Source organism: Antechinus flavipes, chromosome 6 (genome assembly GCF_016432865.1).
Source record: "Antechinus flavipes isolate AdamAnt ecotype Samford, QLD, Australia chromosome 6, AdamAnt_v2, whole genome shotgun sequence".
Taxonomy (NCBI): domain Eukaryota; kingdom Metazoa; phylum Chordata; class Mammalia; order Dasyuromorphia; family Dasyuridae; genus Antechinus; species Antechinus flavipes.
The window spans coordinates 1,527,484-1,555,019 of NC_067403.1; the positions used below are offsets into that span (position 1 = coordinate 1,527,484).

The 27,536-nt window shown below is 35.8% G+C and overlaps 1 protein-coding gene across 1 annotated transcript in view; it reads right to left on the bottom strand.

Annotated features, from left to right (window-relative positions):
* EVC (EvC ciliary complex subunit 1) overlaps positions 1-27,536 on the bottom strand; it is a 105,511-nt gene that overhangs the window by 66,819 nt on the left and 11,156 nt on the right. The window contains exons 3-7 of the mRNA XM_051963850.1: positions 20,040-20,123; positions 15,637-15,869; positions 11,409-11,493; positions 7,607-7,705; positions 4,121-4,258 (exon numbers count right to left, since the gene is read on the bottom strand). Coding sequence (XP_051819810.1) covers positions 4,121-4,258; positions 7,607-7,705; positions 11,409-11,493; positions 15,637-15,869; positions 20,040-20,123 — 639 coding nt within the window. The remainder of the gene's footprint in view (positions 1-4,120; positions 4,259-7,606; positions 7,706-11,408; positions 11,494-15,636; positions 15,870-20,039; positions 20,124-27,536) is intronic.

The window sequence follows — 27,536 nt, forward strand, 5'->3', positions numbered from 1 at the left end:
TCAAATGACTAAGGATATAAGAAGATTGCTGAGAAAATGCAAAAAAAAAAGCAATCAAAGAAGCTGGCTAATTTCAGGTTAATTTGTAGCAATCACAGTTTTGTGATGATGGGTATCAAAGGAAATCCTTCACTCTGGTCTCCAGAATGAAAGTATAATAAGGTGGAAAAGAAGAGAAGATTTGGGGTCTAGAGATTTGGGTCTGAGTGCCGGTTTCTGCTCTTATGAGCCATGTAATCCCAGCCTCTTAACTTCTTCCAGTCTAAGCTCTTTTTTTCCATAAAATGATGATAAGAATTTTTGTACTATCTCCCTGAAAAATAGCTTTTAACAGTGCATTTTGGAAACTTCAAAGGGCTACAAAAATGTGTGATATTATTTATTACAATTAATGTTAGATCATTTGATAAAACATTTGGTGATCAACACATATGTAAATTATAAAGAAGAAATGAAGAAGAGAACCAAAAGCTAAATTATTAGTACAATATTATGTCATTCCTTGGTCAAATCCGAGGCATTGTGACAGATTAGAAAAAATTGCTTTATTTTGGGAGGAACAGAGCTGAGGAGTTCAACTACAAAATACTCTGCTTGCCAAGCATTCCTTTTAATTAGAAATGAGTTTACTCATGACCTATGAAAGATCAATTTTATAGGAAAATTATGAAGGACTGGGCTTTTAAAATGCTCCAGGAAATCATGGGGCTGACTAGGTGGCATAATGGACAGAGCTCTGGAACTGGAGTCAGAAAGAATCTTCTCCTTGAGTTCTAAAATGGCTTCAGAAACTTTCTAGCTGTGTCATTTTAGGCAAATCACTTAAACCTATATGCCCCAGTTTCCTTATTTATAAAATGAACTGGAGAAGGAAACAGCAAACCACTCCAGGAAGACTGAACTAAGAAAACCCCAACCATGATCACCAAGAGTTGGACATGATGGAATAATGAGTCAGCCACAAAGGACAAAGGCACAAAGATATCAGAGAACTAGAAGTTGCTATATAAACATAAGCTAAATGAAGTTTTAGGAATAGGCTAAATATTTAGACCACTCTAGAATGTGTTACATTGAGTATAGCTTTTATTCAGTGGGTCAGTGGTTCAGATCTAGTAGTGCTAATTCTCAAGGCAGCAATTACTTTGTTAGATGACTCTTCTTAGATCTTGTTAGATCACATATCAAAACTACAGATGACTAGCTCTTCCACTGAACCAAAATTTTCTTCTTATCCCTTACTGGTATTAGTTCTGGATCAAAGCAGATCTAAATCCTCATTACCCAGTATCCATTTAGTTTTTGGATGGAAATGACCATGTAGTCTTCCCCTGACTCCCTAAGACTTCTGACTGACCATTTTCCATTCCTTCACCCAAGGCTTGGTTGCCATGGCATCAGTCTCCATTTATTTTATGGGCATCTTCTAGGTTGTCATTGTTCTGAATCTCCCACCAGAACTGAGTGCAATCTTCCATACCATGGGCTGCCCATCCTGCTTCCTTTGCCCTGAACAGTTGAGTTCCATTCATCAGTGTAGCTTTTTTATTTGTTATTTTGCATCGTTGATTCATTTAAAATCAAGTGGCAGTTGTCACACTCTTGCATAACTATGTTCTCAGGGGTCCTCAAAGTTTTTAAATAGGGAGCCAGTTCACTGTCCCTCAGACTGCTGGAGGGCTGGACTACAGTAAAACAAAAACTTTGTTTTGTGGGCCTTTAAATAAAGAAACTTCATAGCCCTGGGTGAGGGGGATAATCATCCTCATCTGCTGCATCTGGCCTGCGGCCGTAGTTTGAGGACCCCTGATTCTAAGTCCTGATAGCAAAGGAAAGGTTCAATAGTACATATCTCTTCTTATGCTTCAGCCAAACCAAGGATCTTCAACTCTTTCAATCACAAAAGTCCTAACTTAGCAGTCATTGAACCCCAAACTAATCGCCCACACATATCAAACTCTATATTCTATTTGAAGCCTATTTCAAAACAGAAAAACAGAAATGGAAGGCCAAAATACTATTCATTAAGAAAACTGCAATTATCATCATTATCTGATGCTTCATTTATACTATGATTATGACTATTTATGATCCCTAGAGGTGAGCAACTAAAGGGAGGGAAAGAGTGTATTTAACACAAAGTGAACCCTCAATACCAGTTATTAATTCTGTCTAATAGATGGCAAACTGTGTCAGGGCTGAAGCCAGGTTTTTAGCTTTGTAAAGATTTTCACGGAATAAAGAGCCCAATTATGCCCATTATACCAGTCATGGATTGGTAATTGCCAACTTTACTTCAAATCATGCATACAAAGTAATGGTGTGAGAGCCCGGACAGACCATCGCTCAATAGTGAATTTCTAAATTGGGACAGACCTTGGTCATATTTTTGACTATTTCCAAGAAGGAAACTGAGGTGAAGAGTGGTGAAGTGTCTTGTCCAAGGTCATGTAGCTGCTTGGTGTAAGCTGGGATTCCAATTTGAACACTCTACGCTAAACTTCCCAAGTTTCTGCTCCTGTTCCAGTTTTTCCTTCCTCTCTCTCTCTCTTTCTCTCTCTGTCTGTCTCTGTCTCTCTTTGTGTGTCTTTATCTCTCTCTCTCTCTCTCTCTCTCTCTCTCTCACACACACACACACACACACATACATACACACACAACTAAGTGGCACATGAATAGAATGCTGAGATTGGAGTCAGAAAAACTCAAGTTCAAATCTGAACTCAGATACTTATTAACTATGTGATCCTGAAGGGGGAGGGAAACTGTTCCCTTTACTGAAACTATTCCCTTTAAGATTATCACTCTGAAACTGTATTTCCTTTAGATCTGTGATCCCTTTCAGAGACTCAGCCCCTCCTGGGGAAGGCATATCCGCCCACATAAGTTATCTTTTGGGGATGCCAGAACCTTTGATTAAATTAGAAATCCTGGGAAAAAAGCACCTCTTTGAAGTGTTATTAATTCCAATAGGAGATCTGGGCTGAAAACTGATAAGTGTTGAAGTCTGGGAACCTTGGCTTCCTTTTCAACCTGAAGCATCCATTTATTCCTTTTAAAGGGCAGTTTCTAAACTCACTTCTTACAGAAGGTCCAAAGCGGCTTGCTAGAACTCTGCTCGCTGAGAAGGCATTCTCTTCACAGTGTCAGCCTCCATTTCCCTAATAGGACTTTGCCACTATAGAAGTCAAGTCTCTTGGCAAAACTGGCTTCTTATCCAACAACGCACTTTCATTTTTGCCAATTAATAATATGTGGTTTCATGAATTCTTTCATGAAGAACCTGTGCCAACCATAAGGGGATTTTAACAACTCTCTGACTACCATCAATCTTATCAATCCTGCATAGATCACCTAACCTCTATTTGCCTCAGTTTCCTCAACTGTAAAGTGAGGAATAATAACACCTACTTCACGGGGGTGTTGGGAACATCAAATGAGATCATAATTTCAAAATAGCACTTGGCAGAGTACCTGATCATAGGAGGCACTCTATGAATGTTTCCCTTCTCTGTCCATGTGGTGGCTGGTAGTTTTTCTCAGGAAGATCCTATAGGTCAGGGTCCTGCCAGTCCAGGCATGGGTTACAGATTAAATATATAAGTAGCAAACTGAATTTGAACAGAAATTTCTAAATTCTGACTCCGATTCTCTTTCCACTACCTAACCTGCCCTAGAGCACTGTCCCTCTTATGCCCATTTTCCAGCCCCACATCAAAGATAGCTTCTAAGAAGGGTCTATGGAATATAAAGTTCCCAGATGGAATTTTCTCTATCCAAGTGAGGAGGCAGAATTGTCAGGGAAAGCTCCAATAAATTCTAGTTTGAATTACAAAAGATCATTCTGAGATTCTCACCAAGGATAGAAACTTAAACAAATTTTCTGTCTGTGAATCTTAATTATACCTTCTCTACCACTTACCTTTAAAAACCAGAAAACTAAGTCCCTAAAGTAAAGGAATGCATCTAATAATCTTTCAGGCTCAGTCTTTTTTATTTAATTGATTTAATTGCCCAGTGGCGGGGGGGGCGGGGAGGGGGGAAGGGGAGGAGGGAAGAGAACATTTTTTTCCCCAATATTGTAAGCATTGCAAAGGAAATAAAATAATTTTGTACATACATGATGTATTATGTGTTCTGAGTATTCTCTCTCTTTTCTTTCAATATCTTCCAGTGTAGAATATTCAGAACTATCAGCACCCATCATCTCTGTGTTTGATAATTTGGACTGAATTTGTTTTTCTAAATCTTCAAAATTCTGAAAAAAAAATCACCATAAATTAAACCAAAAAAAAAATCTTTACTCCAATAACAGCATGTTAAATACCAGAGAACAAATATTTTCCCCATAGTTTTAGCTGCAACAAAAAAGCTATTTGTCCATTTTTGATTAAAATGCCCCATAGGTTTTGATTTTCTTAACCATAACTCCTGGTCCTATGGCATTTTAAGGTTTACAAAATATTTATCTCATAAAAATCTTCTGACATGGATGCAAGCAATGTCATCCTCGTGGTACACATAAGGAGGTATTCATTTGAAACTTAAGGTCACAAAGGCTTTAGAAATGGAATAGAATTTGGACATTATCTACCTAATTTACTCTTTTTACAGCTAAGAAAACTGAGGGCAAGAGCAGAGAGCTACCCATAAGCAACAATGAACAAACATTTCCTAAATGCTTACAAGGTACCAGGCACTGGGCTAAGTACTAGGGATATAAAATGAGCCCAAAGGCTCCCTCAGGGAGCTCAGTCTAATGGGGATGGGGACATGAGATTTGAACCCCCTTTTTAAGACAATTTAAACAAGATCTTTCCAGATCTAGGGTATTTACTGTGTGGCCTTGTAGAATGTATTAAATATTGAAAAGCTTCAGTTTCTTTACCTGGAAAATAAGGATAAAAGTATTTATAATTCCTACTTCCTAGAATTGTTGTGAGGATCCTGAGAGATCATTTACATGAAATTCTATGATTGAATATTAAAAAAATATTTTTCACTGCTGTAAATAGAGATAAAAGCCAATGGCTGTGGCCACTAGGAGTGTATCCATAGTGATATCTGAGTTATGAACATGTTCTTCCTTAAACCTCTTACAGCAAGCACTTTGTCCTTCTCTTGCTGTTTTCAACTGTTAGACTGGAAGCCCAGGAGGGCAGAAATTGTGTCTTATAATTCTTTGGATCTCTGAAATGTGTAAATTAAATTTATATGTTGAAGTGGGATCGTTAATAAAAGTTTAAAAAAAATACTAGTATTGGGTCGGGGAATGCCTTCCATTTGCTTTAATATGAAGTCCCACCAAAGTCCTGATCCATATGGCTATTTTTTCCCTAGTTGAAGCAGCTAGGCAATGCAGTAGATAAAGGATTAAACCAGGAATCAGGAAGAACTGAGTTCAAATCCAATCTCAAAGCTTCCTACCTGTATGATGTTAGTTAAGTCAGTTATCTTCTGTTTGCCTCAGTTTCTTCAATTGTAAAACAGAGATAAGAACACTACTACACAGGTCATCGTAAGGTTCAAAAAATGTTGTTTTAAAAATCACATAACATAGCCTTTGAAACGCAGTAGGTGTCTGTTCCTCTTCCTAGTTGAGGTCACAAATCTTAGTACTATGTGGACTTCATCTCTTTCATTTTTTAACTCTTTTCTCATTCCTCTGAATGTTTATTATTTCATGGAAATGAGGAGCACACTCAAGCTATCCATCCATTCTTCCTCACACTCAGGGAATACTTGGTCTCCTCCTTACTGATCATGTACATCATTATTGATGAATTTAATGTCATTTCTTCCATAGGAGTCATTCTTGGTAATATGCTTCAGGGTACTTACAACTCACCATATAACCATTCTATTTACTGAACACCTACTGGATACAACCATATGTAGGCTCAGGGAAGAAAGGAAAAAAAAAAAACAGGGAGGGGGAAAAGGCATTATTGTTACTCCCTAGAACTAGTTCATGTAACATCTTCTTGTTATGTTTATATTGTTATAATTTCATGATTCTAAATCCTTTTAAGCTTATGGTTGCTTTTTTGTAAACATTTTTAAGGGAACAAGATCTACACACACACACACACACACACACACACACACACACACACACACAAGGAACTTTCCCCAAAACTTTAATTAAAAAATAAAAATCATGGATAAAAGTTTGGCATTTATCAAAAATGATTAGGAAATCAAGAAAGAGGGCGTGATAAGTACCAATAGGCCATTATTTCTTTTTTCTCTTATTGAGCTGCTTCCTTTTGCTGGATCAGTGTTTTCCTCAGTGAGAGATGCCCTTGTATGAATGTTCACTTTAACCCCTCCACACCTGTTGTCTTAAGAGATTCTTGTATTTGCCTTCCCATAAATTGTCCATATAGATTAATAGCAATTCCCATTGACAGAGTTTCCAATGCATTTTCTTTAGTATAGTTTTAGGTGAAAGCTTTGAGTATATTACCTTAGGAAAGAAGACTTTCTCAGTCAGAAAGGTGAAGTGCATTTAGACTAAGATCAGAGCTCAGAAATGTCAATGGGAGAACTTGAGCACCATTCTTCCCCCACCCTCATCCAGTGATACCTCTCCTGGCCATTTTCCATTGCCTTATGAGCACCATTTAGTAGGTAATTCATCACCAGCAACAATGGGAAATCTGAAAAATTTCTAAAATTGCTGCTTGTTTTAAAATGATATTTTACAAAGCAAATCATATACTTAGAGAAAAATTGATATTTTAAAGTTTGTTGAGATATGAATGAGAAAGACTTGGATGGGCTGGGTACATTAAAGAAGTCACTTAATCCCTAAGTTCCCCCAGACATTTTTTAAAGAATCTTTGTTACAAGGGGACTACTAATCTATGACAATATTTATGGAGCACTTTAAGGTTTACATAGCTCTTGCTAGATATTTCATTTGATTGTCACAACAATTCTATGAGGTAGATGATATTATGTCCCCTTTTGAGACAATGATATTGAGAAAGACCAAGCAAAATGACCAGAATTATAGCTAGTAAGACCTTATTTGGAATCAAGTTTTCATGATTCCAAGCCCAGTGTTGTATCTACTGTATCACCTAGCTGATTGGACTGCTCTCAAGTCTGGGCATAAAATTTAAAAAGAAAAACATCAGCTTAGATTAAAATAACAACTTATATCCTGGAGATGATGAAAGAGGACTAGGTTACAATATTTATAGAATGAATAGGATTATAAATATCATAGATTTAAAGCTGGAAGAAACTTGAGAAATTATGCAGTCCAATCCCCTGATCTTTCAAATGAGGAAACTGTGTCCCAGAAAATTTAAAGGACTTGGAAGTGCCTGAGTCAGGTTTAGAACTCAATTACTTGGATTCTGGAACTAATATTAATCACCTATTATTGATGATCTTTTTAACAGTCACTAATATTTTACAAGGGATATGATCAAAAAGTTCTTTATGATTTAAATAGTTCACTTAAAAAGATTTGAGATCTACATTCATTTTGAGAGCACATTTAGTTATCACCAACTGTATGTTTGCTGACTAAAATGAGAACCATGCGAGTCTTATGAAAATGTTTTTGTGACCCATAAGCTGTAACTCTTACCATTTCTTGTTTTGAAATGATCTTTTGATACAAGTCATCACCAGCTTTCTTCTTTGGAAGACTATCATTTAGGGACATTTTGAGAATCTGGATAAACATCTATCAGAAGAAGAAAAACAATAATGCAAGACTGGTTTTTACCTATCCTTGTAGTAAAATCACTGGATTTTTTAAAAAGGAAAACATTATAGGATATTAGCATATTGGTCCTAGAAGTTATCATACGGCATAGAAAATGAGAGTTTAAAACATCAAAGTGTCAAAAATTATTTTATAGAGTTAGGAAAATAACAAAATTAATTTGGAAGAACAAAAGGTAAAAAATAACAAGGAAATAAATGAAAAAAATAAGTAAGATGACCTAGCCATATCAGATCTCAAAACTACATTATAAGGTAGTAATAATCCAAACAATCTACTACTGGCTAAGAAACAGTTAGGAGTTTAGTGGAACAAATTAGGTATATAATAGACTACAATAAATAACTACAGTAATTTAGTATTTAACAAACCCAAAGATCCAAGATTTGGGGGACAAACAATTCACTATTTGACAAAAATTTCTGGAAAAACTGGAAAACATTATGGTCGAAACTAAGTACAGACCAACATTCACCTCATATACTAAGATAAGGTAAAAATGGGTGTGTTTAAACAAAAGGAAATAAAATAAGCAAAGTAGGGAATCATGGGAAATATTGTCTGCTGAGTTTATGGATAAAGGAAAAATTTATGATAAAACATTATGTAATATGGTTACCTTGATTATGTCAAATTTAAAAAGGTCTGCACAAACAAAATCAATGCACCCAAGACTAGAAGGAAAACAGGAAAGTGGGAAAACTTTTTTTACAGCAAGGTTCTCTGATAAAGGCCTTATTTCTTGAATATGTAGAGAAGCAAGTTGAATTTGTAAAAAAAAAAAGTCATTTGTCAATTGATAAGTGGTTAAAGGATATGAAAAAGCAGTTTCAGAAGAAGAAATCAAAGCTATCAATAATCACATGAAAAAAATACTCTAAAATATCAATTAAAGAAAAGCAAATTAAAATGTTTCTGAAGCTATTACACCTTACATTTATTAGATTGACGAATAGAACAAAAAAAGTAAAAATAACAAATGTGCAATAGACCACGGGTATAGAATTAAACATATACCAGGCATGGTCAGTGATTTTGTTTATTTTGTTTTGTCTTTTTTTAAGTCAATATTTTACTGTTGCAGACCAAGAGGACACATAGAAATAGCAATAAAACATTCATTTAAGAACAAATTTATTTACGATGCCTGTTTTCCTTCAAATCTTTGTCTCGTAATAATATTTTAGATCTTTCAAAGAATGTCATATTTCTTTCATCAGGATACTCTATTTTTTTTTTTTTTTAGTGTTTTTATTCCCCAATCAGGAATCATCGCTAAAGTTTTGAAGAGCCTATCTTGCACTAAATCATTTTAGAATAAAGCACATATGTGTATAAAAGATAATTATTTTCCATAAAGTAAACAAATATATATATATATAAGACATTTGAGTAAAATACAAACTTTTTCCATCTAGATGGAGGACTTACTATTAAATCACACATATTGATATTTTAAGATCACATGATTTCTTCACTTGGGCATACCCTCTGCTTATGCAGATCCAAATTACTCCCAGCACAGCTTTGCATTCAGCATTCTAAGGAAATTATTTTTTTAATATTTTATTTTATTTTATAATAACTTTATATTGACAGAATCCATGCCAGGGTAATTTTTTTACAACATTATCCCTTGCACTCGCTTCTGTTCTGATTTTTCCCCTCCCTCCCTCCACCCCCTCCCCTAGATGGCAAGCAGTCCTATATATGTTAGATATGTTGCAGTATATCCTAGATACAATTTATGTTTGCAGAACCAAACAGTTCTCTTGTTGCACAGGGAGAATTGGATTCAGAAGATAAAAATAACCCGGGAAGAAAAACAAAAATGCAAATAGTTCACATTCGTTTCCCAGTGTTCTTTCTTTGGGTGTAACTGTTTCTGTCCATCATTTATCAATTGAAACTGAGTTAGGTCTCTTTGTCAAAGAAATCCACTTCCATCAGAATACATCCTCATACAATATTGTTGTTGAAGTGTATAATGATCTCCTGGTTCTGCTCATTTCACTTAGCATCAGTTCATGCAAGTCTCTCCAAGCCTCTCTGTATTCATCCTGCTGGTCATTTCTTACAGAACAATAATATTCCATAACATTCATATACCACAATTTACCCAGCCATTCTCCAATTGATGGGCATCCATTCATTTTCCAGTTTCTAGCCACTACAAATAGGGCTGCCACAAACATTTTGGCACATACAGGTCCCTTTCCCTTCTTTAGTATTTCTTTGGGATATAAGCCCAATAGAAACACTGCTGGATCAAAGGGTATGCACAGTTTGATAACTTTTTGGGCATAATTCCAGATTGCTCTCCAGAATGGTTGGATTCGTTCACAACTCCACCAACAATGCATTAGTGTCCCAGTTTTCCCACATCCCCTCCAACATTCATCATTATTTTTTCCTGTCATCTTAGCCAATCTGACAGGTATGTAGTGGTATCTCAGAGTTGTCTTAATTTGCATTTCTCTGATCAATAATGATTTGGAACATTCTTTCATATGAGTGATAATAGTTTCAATTTCATCATCTGAAAATTGTCTGTTCATATCCTTTGACCATTTATCAATTGGAGAATGGCTTAATTTCTTATAAATTTGAGTCAATTCTCTATATATTTTGGAAATGAGGCCTTTATCAGAACCTTTAACTGTGAAGATGTTTTCCCAGTTTGTTGCTTCTCTTCTAATCTTGTTTGCGTTAGTTTTGTTTGTACAAAGGCTTTTTAATTTGATATAATCAAAATTTTCTATTTTGTGATCAGTAATGGTTTCTAGTTTATCTTTGGTCAAAAATTTCTTTCTCCTCCACAAGTCTGAGAGATAAGCTATTCTATGTTCCTCTAATTTATTTATAATCTCGTTCTTTATGCCTAGGTCATGGACCCATTTTGATCTTATCTTGATATATGGTGTTAAGTGTGGGTCCATGCCTAATTTCTGCCATACTAATTTCCAGTTATTCCAACAGTTTTTATCAAATAATGAATTCTTGTCCCAAAAGTTAGGATCTTTGGGTTTGTCAAACACTAGATTGCTATAGTTGACTATTCTGTCTTGTGAACCTAACCTTTTCCACTGATCAACTAATCTATTGCTTTGCCAATATCAAATGATTTTGGTGACTGCTACTTTATAATCTAAGGAAATTCTGACTGATAACTAAGGGATTCCTTGAGGAACAATCTTCTTTGATGGAGCTTGCTATTGTGCTCAACTGTTCCTTATACAGCCCTCAGGCATGACACCAAGTCTTTTCAGACTGGTAGGATCTACCAGAGTTAGTTCAGCTCTCTGTCTTAAGCTTGGAGAATGCAGTCACCTCATGTCTAAAGACATAATAAATAGACAAGGGAAAGTGTTTATGGAGGAAGGCGCCCATCCTTCTTATAAACTGTATGGACAAAGTGTTATATCTACAGATTCAAACAGCTGACACCAAGTTAAGGGCCACTTAGACCATCACATTGATACCTGAATGAGAATCTCCTCTAGGTATAATACCTGAGAAATAGTCCTTTGACTTTCTGGTAAAGGGAACTCACCACTGCAATTTCTGTTTCTTCAATGTGTAAAGCACTCACATTTTCTAATAAAATCACATTCATATTCAGATAAAAAAATACATTAAAAAACAACTACCTTCCACCTACCATGTGTTGTTCCTGCCTCAGGTCCTTATCTAAGAGTAACAGGCTTTTCAGGTGAAGGGTATGCAGACATAAGCTAATATCAAAACTGAAAGAAAAAAAAAAAGAAAACTCTATTATAATGACTTAAATAAATGACTCCCATGAAATTTCATTAGTACAATGCTCACCAATGTACATTGTCAACTATAGTGCTAAATCATTTATATAAATCACGCCCGATGCATTTTCATTTTCCTTCTGTCTTCATGAGATATTATTATATATATAAAATTTCAACTTAAAAATTAAAACCCAACTTGGAGGATGAATGATGATAGAAAAATAACTTACATTTCTATGATGCATCAAAACTGAAAGAATATATTATGTTCCAAAACCCTCTGAGGTAGGTATGTCAAATATTGTCATCAACATTGTAAGAGATCATTAATCATCGAAATGAAAAGGAACTGAGATGTGATACAGTCAAGGGGTTCTTAACATAGTAGTTTGTCAATATATCAAAAAAGATTTTATTTACACAATATATACATACATACATATATACACATACATACACATATACATACATGTAATCACAAATATTTTATTGATCAATATTTTATTGATTCATGTTTTAAAAAGTTATTCTGAAAGATCCAGAGGTTTCACCAGGTTGGAGAAGTGTCCATGAAAGAAACCAGATTAAGATGCCCTGATCAGGTTAAATTCCTCATTTACTGGTGAGAAAACTGAAGCTCAGAGAGATAGATGTCCTGCCCAGCCTACACCCTTAGTGTCAGAGATAATGTCTCAGCATCCTGATACAGTCGCTTCTCAGCGTATGAGAACAAGCTAAGAAAGAGTCAGAGAAGCTGCTATTCCTGGGACATCACGCAGAGCCCATTTGTCAGGAAAGGACATGTAAGCCCACAAACAACAAGAACCATTATCCCTAACAACTAATGATGATGAAATGCTTTGCAGTTAAAGTGCTTTCACGTGCAACATCTCTTCTAAGCCTTAGAGCCCTCTCTAAAATGGGGAGGTGCCATTGATATCTTTATACCCATCTTACAGATGAACCCAAGACTTTTAGGGATGAAATTAAGCTCAAGGTCATACAGCTAGCCAGAAGGAACTAGAGGATTCCAGCATAGAATCTCTAACTTCAAATGCAGTATGTCATACATTATAGTTCACACCTTAGCATCTCAATTTATCTTCCAACCAATTTATTTTTTCCAGTTTGTATGATCTTTTGAGATAATAATGAAGATCAGCCCAGAGTTCTCTTGCTAAGCCCCATGACTTATGTTCAGATCTTCTCTTAGAAGGTAGAGGAAAAACCCAGATTTAATGCCTACTCATTAAAATGTAAAGGAGTTGATCATAGTGAAATGACATCCCAGTGTGTGCAGGCTGCAAATGAAAGAATAAAATGGATATTATATTTAAAATGTCTAAAAGTTATCAGCCCTAGAAAAGATATAGTTGAGAATTACATGTGTAATTGAACTTTGAAGCAAAAGATAAGAAAAGACAGAAGGTGAAAGAGATAAAAGGAAAAAAAATCAAATGGAAGGAATGTGTGGACAGGATTAGCTTTTCCTTCATAGTGACAGAGTGAGAAGGAAGGAGAAATATTGGAAATTAAATAAAGACTAGGCTAAAGACAATCTCCAAAGGAGAGGAGGAAAGTTATCTATTGCCAGGATCAGTCCTTTTAAGCCAGGCTGAAAATTATCTAGGAAGCTAACCCATGAATTGTTATCCTGGAGTGATGACATTACATGCTGGAGAAGTTTGTTGAAGAAAATAATTTAGAGATTATGTAACAGAGAATGAGAGAGTACTGAGTCAAAAAATTAGAATTAGGAACATGTTGAGCATAATAGAAACTGAGGCATAAAAAATAAACAATACAATGATATATACCTAATAATTACAACAATATAAATGTATAAAACAATGAAACAAGCTGAGTTTGGGCCCAGAGAAAAGCTGTAAAAGTACCCATCTCAATGACTTTCTGATAAAGGCCCATATCCCAAATATATAAGGAAAAGATTAGTATAAGAGTCACTTCTCAATAAAATTATCAAAGGTTACAAAGAGGCACTTTTCAAAGGAAGAAATCCAAGGTACTAGCAACTTTATGAAAGAATGATGCAAATTATTAACAGTCAAAGAAGTGTAAATTAAAGAAATCTAAGGTTCCTAACCTCAAATTGATAAAAATGAAAAAAAAAAACAGAGAAGGATGGGGAGACAGGAATGATGAAAATTGAGAGGCTGTGGGCAAACATGAATGTTAATGTGCTGATGGTAGAATTATGCATTGGTCAAGCCTGCTGGAAAGCGATTTGGCACTATGCCCCAAAAGTCACTGAACAATAATATACCTTTCAACAAGGGATACCTCTAAAAGATATCTAGTATCTTAGGAAAGAAAAGGACCCAGATGTAAGATACTTATAGCATCTCCTTTTGGTTAAGAGGATATCCAGCCATTGGGAAATGAGTGGACAAATTATGAATATTATAGGATATTGTGGCATTATAGGAAATTGTGAAAGGATGATTTCAGACAAATCTGGGAAGTTGTGTGGAAACTGAGACAAAGTAAATTGGGAGAAGAATCAGAATAATAATTTATATGATAACAATAGAAAGGCAAATGATTTTAAAAGACATAAGGTCTCTGGTTAGCAAAAAGATCAATAACAATTCCTGAAAAAAAAAGTTCAATCATGTTACCCAAGGTGGCAGCTAGGTGGTGAAGTGGATAGAGCAGCAACCCTGAAAGGAGGACCTGAGTTCAAATGTGAATTCAGACACTTAACACTTTCTACCTGTGTGACCCTGAGCAAGTCAGTTAACCCCAATTGCCTCAGTAATAATAATAATAATAATAATAATAATAATAATAATAATAATAATAATAATAATAATAATAATAATGTTATCCAATTTTTGAGGTAAAGGATTCATATTTATTATAAGGTTTGGGGTTTTAAATTTGGGGGGAGGTGGACTCTCCTGCCAAAAGAAAAAAAAAGTGAAACAAAAAAAGCACTTGATCACATTCAATGAAAACATGCTACAATTTAATAAGTGCCTGATCAGCAGATTTCTTAGGTGTATAGTCCAGAGCTGGAAGCAAACTCAGCTTCTACAAGAAGCAAATCTCTTCTCTGACATTCCAAACAAGAGATGATCTGATATCTTCCTGAAAGTTACCATAATAAAGAAATAATTGCCTCAAAGAGAGCATCTTCCATTTTTCAATGGGTCTAAATCAAAAAGTGCTTTTACTGGTTGCCTTTTTGTTGTTCTTATTAAATGACAAAGCATCCTGCATAGTTCTGTTGGATTCTGATCTTGGTTCTGACATTTCTGATCCAAATAAGGTTGTTTTCTTCCTCTATGCCCGATTCTAATTTCTGCAAAATGAGGTGTGTTTTGCACCACCTGCCTCCATGTGCTGTCAGAAGGCTAGAAACCCGCAGTCATTACAACCCTAAGCCTCTGCACATATGTAAGGGGATGCTATTATCATCACTATCACCACCATCATCACCAACATTTTTTTTCACAAGTAATGCTGAATAAAGGGACTTGTATAAACCTGAGGCAGCTGGGTGTGAAGTCAATAAAGTGGAAAATAGAGAGACCTGAATTCAAATCCGGCACCACATCTCTTCCTAGCTGTGCTTGCTTCAGTTCACTCATCCTTAAAACAGGGGTAATAATATCATCTATTTTCATGGATTATTGAGAGAATAAAATGAGACATCTAAATAAAATATTGCAAAATCAGAGATTGGCAAAATTTAAATGCTCTATAAATACTATATATAAAAATGTGCCTATGATGTATCATTTGTTAATAATAGTAACAACATGTCTATTTTGTGGGTAGTTATACTCAGGTCTTCATGACCCCATTTAAGGTTTCTTGGTAAAGACACTGGAGTGGATTGCCATTTCTTTCTCCAACTCATTTTACAGATGAGGACACTGAGGCAAATAAAGTTAAGTGACATATCTAGGCTAATAGGTGTCTGAAGCCAGAATTGAACTCAAGAAGGTAAGTCTCTCTGACTCTGGAACTCTTCTGACTACAGCATCGAGCAGCCTAACTGCAGGGATAAAGCAACAGTATTCTTATGTGACTGACAGGTAATGCAGAAAACCTATCCTCTCAAGTATCATTTCCCCTAGAATATTATCACTTGGTCCTTACCTTTCACAGGTCAACACCTCAGGGAAAGAAGTCACCTTAGGAAAGGTTCTATCATGAAATCGGTCATCACTGATAGCAGAGTGCATGCTGCTAGAACAACTGCAATCTTCTTTGTCTCCCTGGCTGAGGGATCCAAGACTACTTGAAGGAGAAACTTCCATCATTTGATTAGGCAAAATTGCCTGTTTCAAATTTTCATGCAAAGAAGGGTTGGATGATCCATCAGCAAGAGGCTATTATAACAGAAAAGGGAGGGAGGGATTGGAGACTCTCCATTATTCAGTATAGCAAAAGAAAGGGAGTAATCTATTTGTTATTAACTAATGGCATTCTCAAATGTTCACTTTCAACCTGTACATACATAATACTTCTGATAGGACTGAAGCAACCAGCAAATTTGGGCTAATATTTTCTCCTTAAATTAACCAAATAGGTTAGTTCTTTTTATAAAATAAAGACAAGGTTCCGATATTTTAAAAAGTAATTGTGGAGCAATATTAGAGAAATTTAAAATACAGACAGAAATCTTTGCCTGGCATTTATTTTTTTTATTAAAGCTTTTTTATTTTCTAAACATATACATAGATGATTTTTACATTTACTCTTGCAAAACTTTATGTTCAAAATTATTTTCTCTCTCCCTCTTCCCCCACTCCCTCCCCTAGAAGGCAAATAATCCAATATATGTTAAACACATGCAATTCTTCTATACATAATTCCACAGTTATTATGTTGCAAAAGAATTATATCAAAAAAGAAAACAAAATTCAAGCATACAACAACAAAAAAGTTAAAATACTATGCTATGATCCACATTCAGTCCCCATAGTCCTCTCTCTGGGTACAGAGGGCTCTCTTCATGACAAGACTATTGAAACAAGCCTTTTTGACCTTTAAAAAAAAGTCTTCCATTTTTACCTTTTTATGCTTCCCTTGAGTTCTGTAATTGAAAATTTAATTTTCTGTTCAGCTCTGGTCTTTTCATCAAAATAAAGGAAAACCCTGTAATTCTTTGGTCTATTTTTTCCCCTGAAAGATAATGCTTACTTTTGCTGGATAGTTTGCTGATTCTTGGCTGCAATCTAAATTCCTTAGTCCTTCAGAATATCATATTCCAGGATTTTCAATCCTTGGAAGTGGAAAATGCCTGGTCGTGGGCAATTCTGATTGTGGATCCTCAAAATTTGAATTGTTTCTTTCTGGCTACTTGTAGTATTTTTCTTGATCTGATAATTCTGGAATTTAGCTGCAATATTCCTTAGCATTTTCATGTTGTTTTCTAATGAAGCATTTTACATTTTCTTCTATTTTTTTTCATTGGGGGGGGGGTGAGGGGTGGATTGATTCTTGATGTCTCATTGAGTAATCTAATTTTTAGATTTGAAAATAAAAATAAAAAAATTGAAAATAATTTCTTCAGTTAGCTTTTTTATCTTTTTTGCATTCCTTTTTCAGAAATCTCATCTCCTTTATCAATTTTTCTTCTAATTCTCTTTTAAGATCCTTCTTTTGAATTCTTCCCAGAGAGCCTTATATGAATTTATGTCCCTCTTTGAGCTTCACCTGGAGATGTTTTGCCTTTTGTGTCCTCAGGGTTTGAGGTCTGTTCTTCTGTCTCCATAAAAGCTGTCTATGGTCAGAGCTCTTTTTATTTTTTGCTCATTTTTAAAGGGGAGATTGTACCAAGCTTCCTCTACAGGTGGCAGTGTCTTCATGCTGCTGGCTTCCTTCCTGTGCTAGGAAAGTCCCATATAAAGCTGGGATTCACTATTTGCCTTTTGTAGTTGTATGGGATTCTCACAGCTAATCTGCTAACCCACTGCCTTCTGAACCAGGACAGAGTAACCAATGTTGCTGTATTTTAGCTGAGAGCCTTCCAGTAAATTTCTCTGGTATATGGATGCACCTCTATTGCTGAGCTGCTTCTGTGCCCAGCTGTCTCCCTGTAACCAGTCATCTCCCTTGTGTCCAGTTGTTTCCCCTGTGCCTAGCAGTCTCCCCTGTGCCTGAATTGAAACAGATCTTTGCTAAAGTCCTTTCAAGTAAACTTCTGTTAGAAATTTGTGACACTCTAAGTATTTGTAGGTTCTGTCACTCCAAAATCTCTTCAGAGACTTGATCTGGTGCTCATCTGAGGGAAAATAGGAAGAGCTCAAAGACCTGTCAACTTTCTGCCATCTTGGCTCCACCCTCCTTTGCCTAGCATTTAAAGCCCTTGTCACCCCATGTCCATCTTACCTACCAGATTTATCTCATAATACTCCCGTGTATACATAATGCTTCAGACTGAAAAGCTGATGTCCCTGGAATATATTTTGTATTTGGTTTCCATGTTTTCCCTCAGGTAGCTCCATATGTTATGAGTATAATGGTCTCCTACCTCTACCCACCTGCTGAATGCTTACACATCTTTTAAAGTCTAAAATAAAGACTATTTCCTTCAGGACTCTCCCTCTGATCTCTCCTCCTGCTGTTGGACAGCTTCCTTTGCCTCTCACGGCAATTTGTTATTGTGCTTTCTACTGAACTTATCTTCTGATTATTGTCAGCTGTAGATATTAGTGTTGGGCATCTTAACTCCCTACCAGCCTCTGACTTCCATGAAGATAGGTATCAAGCTTCCCTGTGCTACTTGTCTTCGTGTGGTCCCATATAGTCCTGCACATGATAGAATACTAAAGCTTGTTGCATTCAAGAGAAATAAACTGGACCTTCGCATACTTTTTTTTTTCTTTCTATGTTTCTTTTTGCAAACACTAAAACACTGAAATAATCTGATTTGGGGATATTCTAGGAACGGTCATACCCAAGAACTCTCTGGGATGGCTGGACCTTTTCTCTTTTAGATAATCTCAAGAGAAGCCAGCCACTGAAGAGCTCTGCCTTTCTCTGTCTTCTAGATCTACTAGCTCTTGCTCATACAAGAAGGAGTAGAAAAGCAGAGTGTAGAGTAACTGGCATTTGTCCTGGTAGGAGCTGCTAGACTAATATGAAGGTCGTGGACTACTGTCCTCTCTTCTCTGAATTTAATTCTCAGCTTTCTGTTACCAGAGATTCTACTATTGTCTGCACTGCTTGTCTAGATACTTTTTATCCAGTAGATTCCTCTTCTCTGAACAAAGTCCTAAAGCAACCTCTTTTGGCCTATCCCATATTCTTTCTGCCCATGGCCATGTATAACAAAATGTCTGTTTTATATACCCCTTTTATATAACTCTCTTATGTACTCATCACCAACTATCTTTTATGAAAATTGTTTATATTTATATTATCTTAAGCAGCAGGCAACACAAAAATGGACAGTGAGACCATCATAATTTACTAAGTCCTGATTATCTTGACTTTCTATCATGTCTCAAATGCTCTCTTACCCTAGAACTTCCATCATCATTTGTAACCTTAGGAACATTCCTTCATCCCATGACATTTTTCTATTAGAGAGTTCTTTCATTTTGAGGAAAGACTCAGAGCCACACACTTCTTTCTTTTCCCAGGTCTTCTAGTACTTGACTTGCTACTGTGTCTTTCAAAAGAACTCCTCATCTCAAATTTCCAGCAGTCATTTTTTCATGTATTATCTTCCTCCAGTAGAGTGTGAGGCCCATGAGGGCAGGAATTGCCTTTCTATTTTGCTCATCTTTATCTTCTGAGCACTTGGCCAGGCACTGTGCCTAGATTGGTACTTGCTTGCTTGATTTATCATAATAATTTGTTTCAAGTTTCTCCCCCCATCTCTCCCCCTAATCCATTTTCAACACAGCTTCCAAAGTTACTGTCCTGAACACAGATCAAATCATGTCATTGCCCTCCTCCTTTACTTCCAGTGGCAGCTAGCACTTATTGGATCAAACCTAAAGTGCATTTTTAAAGTTCTTTACAACTTAAGTTCAATTGACCTTTCCAATCTAATTACACATTACTACCTTTTGTACACACTATGGTCCAGCCAATTTATTTGTCTTACTCTTTGTCCTAAATGGCACCCGTGACTTTGTGTCTTTGTACTGATTATACAACATACCTGGAAGATAATTCATTTTCATTCCTCTTTCTTAGAATCCCCATTTCTCTCTTTGAAAGGCTGAGGTGAAGCAAAAATTTTCTATATGAAGCCTTTCCTTATCTATGCTTTCCAGCTACTAATACCTTTCCTATAAAATCACCTCATTTCTAATTTTTTTTAACCTATGATCAGACTCTCACTCTAATGCATGGATATTGATATCACTCCATATCAGTATTGATATATTTCTATCTTTGTATCTATTCTCAAAATTAGATACTATCTTACTTTCATTTTTGTATAACCAGTTCCTAGCACAGTACCTGGCAAATGGAAAGCATTTAATTAGTGTTTCTTAAAGAACTAAGATGTTTTATAGAATAATTTTCTGAATACTTACCCTAAATTTTTGATTGATGGGGTAGACCACTTTTGCCTTCAAAGCGAATGCTGTGATGTTACTGTTGAGTGGCGATTCATATTCCTGAATAAAAAAACAAAGGAACAAAACATTTGAAGCTTTCAGTAAGAAAATGCACATGCTGACATGTATTTACAAAATGCAAGGCCTTATTCTGCCCTATGCATATGAAGAAATGAACAGATTAAGGAGCTGTCTAAACAAACATTTAGAACTGGCCCAGGAAGTGTTTTTTAAATAATTTATCAAAAAAAGTGAGACACCCTTTGTCTTACTTTTAGAGTTATGTTATGACAGAAAAAAATCTTAGTTAAAAAGACATATGCAGCTACTATTCTAATTATATATTCTTATGGAAAGGAAAAATGAACATGTAGAGTGGTCAAATGAATGGAGAAAGAGAAAGACAGAAAGAAAGAAGCAAGTGATAGTGATTTATACAAGGAATCTCAAAAGTATTTTTGTAGTCTTAGGATTGGAAGGAATACAGGCAATATATAAAATATATTATCAAATACTATAGCGTGTTATTGATAGATAGATATATAGATACAGACCCAAGGGGAATGAAGAAATAAGAATCCAGCCTAAACACAACCTTCTTCCATGCCAGGCCACCATCTGGTCACTCAAATTTTAAATCACTCCAGCTAAAGTGATCCAATATCATCAGAAGAAAATATCAACAATCACCCAAATCCCTATAAACAGTACTAAATAATATCAATAAAGATGTGTCTCAAAATTGGCATGTGTAAAAAAAGGAATGGAAAAAGAAAAGGAAAGAAGGGAAGGGGAAAGGAGGAAGGAAGGGTAGAAAGGAAGAAGGGAGGGTGGAAAAGAAGAAGGAAAAGAGAAAGTGGAGCAGGGTAAGCATTTATAAACTAAACTGTACTCCTTAAGTAGAACACCCTCTCATTTTGTGATTTCTCAATCTGAAGTTCTAAATGTTCTATTAGGATAGATTGAATCAATGATATATTATACAGCAGAGTTTGAAAAGAACATAGAGGAATTTGTTAGAGATAGAAGAGATCTGAGAGTATAAGAAAGAGAATGTTGGGGCAAAAAGATTTTAAACTCCAGTAAACATTACTACTGAGATCGAGAATTCTAACAATTTCCTTTATATAACAGTTTCATTTGAAAAAGTGCTTCCTTCCAACAACCCAGGGAGATATGCAATGCAAACAATATCTTCCTTTATTTGTAGATGATGTAGGTTAGAACTGGAAAAGACCTTAAAGATCATCTAGTCTAATCCCTTATTTTTACTGACAAGGGAACTGAGGTCCAGAAAGGTAAATGGAAGTATTCAAGATGCCATAATTCAGTCCTTTTTGTCAAAAAGCAAACAGAAGTGCCTTCCTCAATAAAGGGCTGTACAAAGACATATAACCTAGAATCAGAAAACTCAAAATCTGACTTTTGTTCTTTTTTTGTCTAATTCAAGGTAAGACCTTTTCTTAAAAACCAGTAGCTAATGATAGACAATATAAGTAATGGAAAATGGGATTCATGAGGAGAGGAAAAAGCCCAGCTCCAGCACTTACTACCTTGCACATTCTGCAGTATCCTTAACTGCAAAATGGATGAGGAAAGAGAAGATGATCTGGGGGCTTTCTGTGCCTAGAGTGGAAATTCTGTCATTTTTTAAGCTCTGTCATTATTATATTTAACTATGTAGGTATGTAATAAAATAATTCTAACTTCTAAATTATGCTCTCATAATAGTTTAAAGGCATATTAAATTTTGAAGAATTTCCCTAAATTATCCCACTGGTTTTCAAAAAAATTTTGAGGGGAAAGGAAAGATAAGAGTATATTGGTCTCCATTTATAGCGCTCACTGAACTTTACTAGGCCCTGGGTGAGAGACTTGGACTAAATGTTTTTTAAGGTGAAGGCTATGACTAATAAGGTGGGATTTGCTATCATTTCAGGGTTTAGAAAATTTAGTTAGTTATCACCTGTTACAGATCAGTCATACAATGTTCTTTTACCAAGACAATGGCACATAGAGATTCAGCAAGAAGGGCTAATGGGAACTGTGAGCAGACATTGATTGCAAAGAAATTCTACCAATCCCGATGATGCTCTGAATCAATCACAAATAACATACTAAAGTACCTAAAGTTGACTCATTCTCTATTGGAGTATTCAGTTCCCTTTGTTTGCTTTAGTATAAATCAACATGCCTCCTAAGGTTGGTGGGAGATTCAGAGCCCATCTGCCTCGGGAGATATTTGAGCCTAGTACTGGGAATGTTATAAGGAGGATTTCTCTTCAAAAGGGGATGTGGACCTTGGAGAGCATGGAGAATCTCATCCCTCTTAGAGAGCTCAAGCCCACCAGAGGAGGTTCAGGGTGTCCTCTGTGACCACTGCCTGTTCTGAGATGCTGCACCTCCTGCTCTGATTGACGAACTACTGAAGCAGATGCCATGTTCTGGCTGCTCAGAAGCTTGACCTCAGCTCCCTTTAGACCATCAGTAGAGTCAGCCTAGTTTGTTGGCTACCATCGGCTCATTTCTAAGGCATTTAAAAATGCTACTTTGAGACAACAGTATATTAAAAAGAGGCAGTCTGCATTCAGTGGAGCATTGGCAGGTGCCCAGGCCAGTGACATTTTCCATGCTTTCCTTGTTTTATGTGTTTATGTGCAGCCTAAATACAATCTTCTTCCATGCCAGGCCACCTGGTCACTCCAAATTTAAATCATTCCACCTCCACTTATCCAGTATCATCAGAAGAAAACATCCACCATCCAAAACCTCCCTGTAAATACTAAAGAATACTACCAAGTATGTTTCTGTAGATAGGCACACCATCCAATCTGACCATTATTTTCTTTTGCCTATTGTTCCATTTAAATTTGTGATGATGATGATGATGAGCGCAGGGCCCAAGCCCAAGGAGTTTTACTGATTTTTTTTTAATTTTATGTAGCAGGAAGAATTTTTTTTTTTAAGTACAACTTGTTAAAAAATATTTTAAAAAGCTAATCTGAGAAAAGATTTTTTTTTTTGGCTAGCCATAGAGCTGCTGGAGAATATAAATGCATTGTCAACAAGGCAATACAAGCTGATCGGTCAGCCTCTGCAGTTACAGCAGGACAGGGATATGCAATTGGAGACAGATAAGAGCAAACCAATGATATACATCAGTTTAGGTCCAGCCCAAAGTTTTGTCCCAAACTGTTTAACTTCATTTGACCTATTCAAGGTGAGTGAATTTCTAAGTGACTCCAGTTCTCTTTTTTCTAGCTCAGTGTAGACAATCCATGAGCCAGCTGGTGGTTTTGGCATGGATGGTCCATCTTCAGGGAATAGTTATGTGCATCACGTGGTTTTGTGTCAAAGATGAGAGCCCCCAAATTGGCAGTGAGGCAGAAACAGATGTCTGTGGTAGACCAGATGGCCAGGGTCCTTTCAGACTGTATATGATTGTGCAACTCTGGGAGATGTGCACAAGTTCTTGGATGAGGAAGTAGTTTCACCTGGTTTGTATGTGTCAGGGCTTTTTATCTTGGGGTCTGTGACTCTCTTAAATATAAATACATATATATGTATACACGTATACATATATATGTATGTGATAATGATTTCAATAGAACTTGTTTCTTATATAATTCTTTGTATTTTATGCATTTTTCCTAAGCAGGGATCCATAGATTTCAGGAAACAACCACCAAAAATGAAAAGTCAAGAACCTCTTGACCTTTTGAGATAATTTATAATGATTTTGAAATTTGTAAACATTAATACAGAAAGAAATTTACTTTTGCCTTTGTATACATGGTATCTAATAGAATATTTCAGACAAAGTAAGTGTTTAGGATATATATATATATAGAGAATCAAAATGAACATTTTGTTTATAATGACAATTATTATGATCGTTTGATATATATTCATATGGTGATTCAAGGTATCTCATCTCATTTAATCATCAGTGTGTGAATTAGATAGAATAGGGGTAATTGTTTGACATTAAATGTTATTTTATTTTCTCCCCTATCTTCTTCCCCACACAGACACATTGAGAAAGTAATAAAAACAAAACCCATTACAAACAGGTGTAGTCAAGAAAAATAAAGTCCTTCATTGGCCATTTCCAAATACATACTAACAAAAAGACACATATCCATATGTATATAAATATAAACATATATTTGTTCTTTAGTCATATAGTTGTGTCCATGATCCCATTTGGAGTTTTCTTGGCAGAGATAGTGGAAGGGTTTACAATTCCCTGCTCCATCTCATTTGACAGATGAGGGAAACTGAGGCAGATTTAAATAACTTACTCAGGGTCACTGAATTAATGAGTTTCTAAACCTCAACATGAACTCAGAAAGAGTAGGTTTACTGACCCTAGGTCCATCACTCTATCCACTGCACCACCTAATAGATCATGAATATAAATATATGTATGTTATACATGTATATATATATGTATGTATGTATATGTGAATAGGACAGGGATCATTAACCCTATTTTATAGATAGCAAATGAGGCCCAAAGAGAGGCGATGGACCTAAGGGTCACACAGTACACACAGCACAAGCTATATTTTCAACTTTGGCCTTCTAAGTTCTTCAGACTATATTTCAGTGTTCAACTCCTAAAAGTCCTTTGTATCCAAGGACTTTTGTCCTATATTTGTATACAAATACAAAAAGTCTTTTCACATAATATAATCACTAAGAAAGTTGGTTAGAATGTAAGTGCAAAGTTGTTTAAACCAGTTTTGCAATTCAGATAATTGTGTGTGTATATGAGTGTGAGAGTTCCACAAAAAGAACGTGCCCCCTCCTCCAGAACAAGAGCATTAAAGGTAAGGAATCAATTGGTCAGAGAAAGCTAAGCTCACATCACAGCATTCCTTAGACATGGCTAAAATCTGTTAGGAAATCAACAAGGCACCAGAGGCTCTTAGATTTGGGAGGATGGGAACTTAGAGGTCTTTGAGTCAGACAGATGAGGAAACTGGGATTCTAATAGAGGCTTTCCTGACTCCTGGCTCAGGGCCATGCTCCAGAGCTCTCAGGGCCTGTATGCTACACCAAGGAAGGTCACCAATAATGATCTATGGAAGTTTCCAAGTGAATCATAAAAACAGTCTTGATTGAAAGGAACAGCAGGAGATGAAGATATGTTGATTAGTGCATTCTCGAGGGAACTAATGGAACTCCAGGGAATCTCATTGGGCCCCCAACTTTTAGGGCCACTTTTTAGTTATCAATTCAGAAGGGGAAATCATGAGCATTTTTGTAAAGCCTCCCCCCAGGAGCCTGCAGAGACCTTTTGCTTTATGTCCTACAATGATTAGCTCAACACTGAGGAACTGCTCTTAGAGAAAATAAATAGCTTACAGATTAGAAATGCCTTCTAATGGAGAGGGAGGTAGTCTGTTCCACCTTCCTGTGGGTCAGGTTGAGGTTAGTAATTCATTTATGAACTCATGAGAAGTTATGAAGAACCTTAAGTTACAAAGGTGCTTCCTACACCTTCTAGCCTGATGTTTACCTGAGTAATTTAAAGTTTATAGAACAACTTATACATGTTGAAGTTTCAGAGCAGCCCTGTGAAGTAGGTACTATATAGGTTTTATTAGCATATTTTTTATTATAGGTTTTTTATTTACAAAACATATGCATGGGTAATTTTTCAACATTGACCCTTGCAAAACCTTCTGTTTCAACTTTTCCCATCCTTCCCTCCACCCTCTCCCCTAGATGGCAGGTTATTCCATACCTGTTAAATATGTTAAAGTATATGTTAAATGCAATATATTACACATATTTACACAGTTATTGCTGCACAAGAAAAATCAGATTTAGAAAGAAGATAAAAATAACCTGAGAAGTAAAACAAAAATGCAAGCAAACAATAACAGAGAGTGGGAATGCTATGTGGTGGTTCACACTCATTTCCCATAGTTATTTTACTGGGTGTAGCTGGTTCTCTTCATTACTGAACAATTGGAACTGGTTTGGATCATCTCATTGCTGAAGAGAACCACATCCATCAGAACTGATCCTCAGATAGTCTTGTTATTGAAGTGTATAATGATCTCCTGGTCCTGCTCATTTCACTCAGCATCGATTCATGTAAGTCTCTCCAGGCCTCTCCAAAATCATCATGCTGGTCATTTCTTATAGAACAATAATGTTTCATAATATCCATGTACCACAATTTATTCAGCCATTCTCCAATTGATGAGCATCCATTCAATTTCCAGTTTCTTGCCACTACAAAAAGGGCTGCCACAAACATCTATGCACACATGGGTCTCTTTCCCTTCTTTAAGATCTCTTTCTGATATAAGCCCAGTAGTAACACTGCTGGATCAAAGGGTATGCACAGTTTGATAACTTTTTGAGCATAGTTCCAAATTGCTCTCCAGAATGGTTGGATCCGTTCACAACTCTACCAACAATGTATCAGTGTCCCAGTTTTCCTACATCCCCTCCAACATTTATCATTATTTTTTCCTGTCATCTCAGCCAATCTAACAGGTGTGTAATGATATCTCAGAGTTGTCTTAATTTGCATTTCTCTGATCAGTAGTGATTTGGAGCATCTTTTCATATGACTAAAAATAGTTTTAATGTCTTCATCTGAAAATTGTCTGTTCATATCCTTTGACCATTTATCAATTGGAGAATGGCCTGATTTTTTATAAATTTGAGTCAATTCTCTCTATATTTTGGAAATGAAGCCTTTATCAGAACCTTTAACTGTAAAAATGTTTTCCCAGTTTATTACTTCCCTTCTAATCTTGTCTACATTAGTTTTGCTTGTACAAAACCTTTTTTTAACTCAATATAATCAAAATTTTCTATTTTGTGATCAATGATGATCTCTAGTTCTTCTTTAGTCATAAATTGCTTCCTCCTCCACAAGTCTGAGAGGTAAATTATCCTATCTTTTTTTTTTCTAACTTATTTATAATCTCATTCTTTATGCCTAGATCATGGACCTATTTTGATCTTACTTTGGTGTACAGTGTTAAGTGTGGGTCAACGCCTAGTTTCTGCCATAGTAATTTCCAATTTTCCCAATAGTTTTTGTCAATGAATTCTTATCCCAAAAGTTGGGGTCTTTGGATTTGTCAAACACTAGATTGCTATAGTTATTAATTATTTTGTCCTGTAAACCTAAGCTATTCCATTGATTAACTAGTCTATTTCTTAGCCATCACCAAATGGTTTTGGTGACTACTGCTTTATAATATAGTTTTTAGATCTGGTACAGCTAGGCCACCTTTATTTGATTTTTTTTTCATTAGTTCCCTTGAAAGTCATGACCTTTTATTCTTCCAGATTAATTTTGTTATTTTTTTTCTAGGTCATTAAAATATTTTCTTGGGAGTCTGATTGGTATAGCACTAAATAAATACATTAGTTTAGGTAGTGTTGTCAAATCATTATATTCACTCAACCTATCTAAGAGCACTTAATATTTTTCCA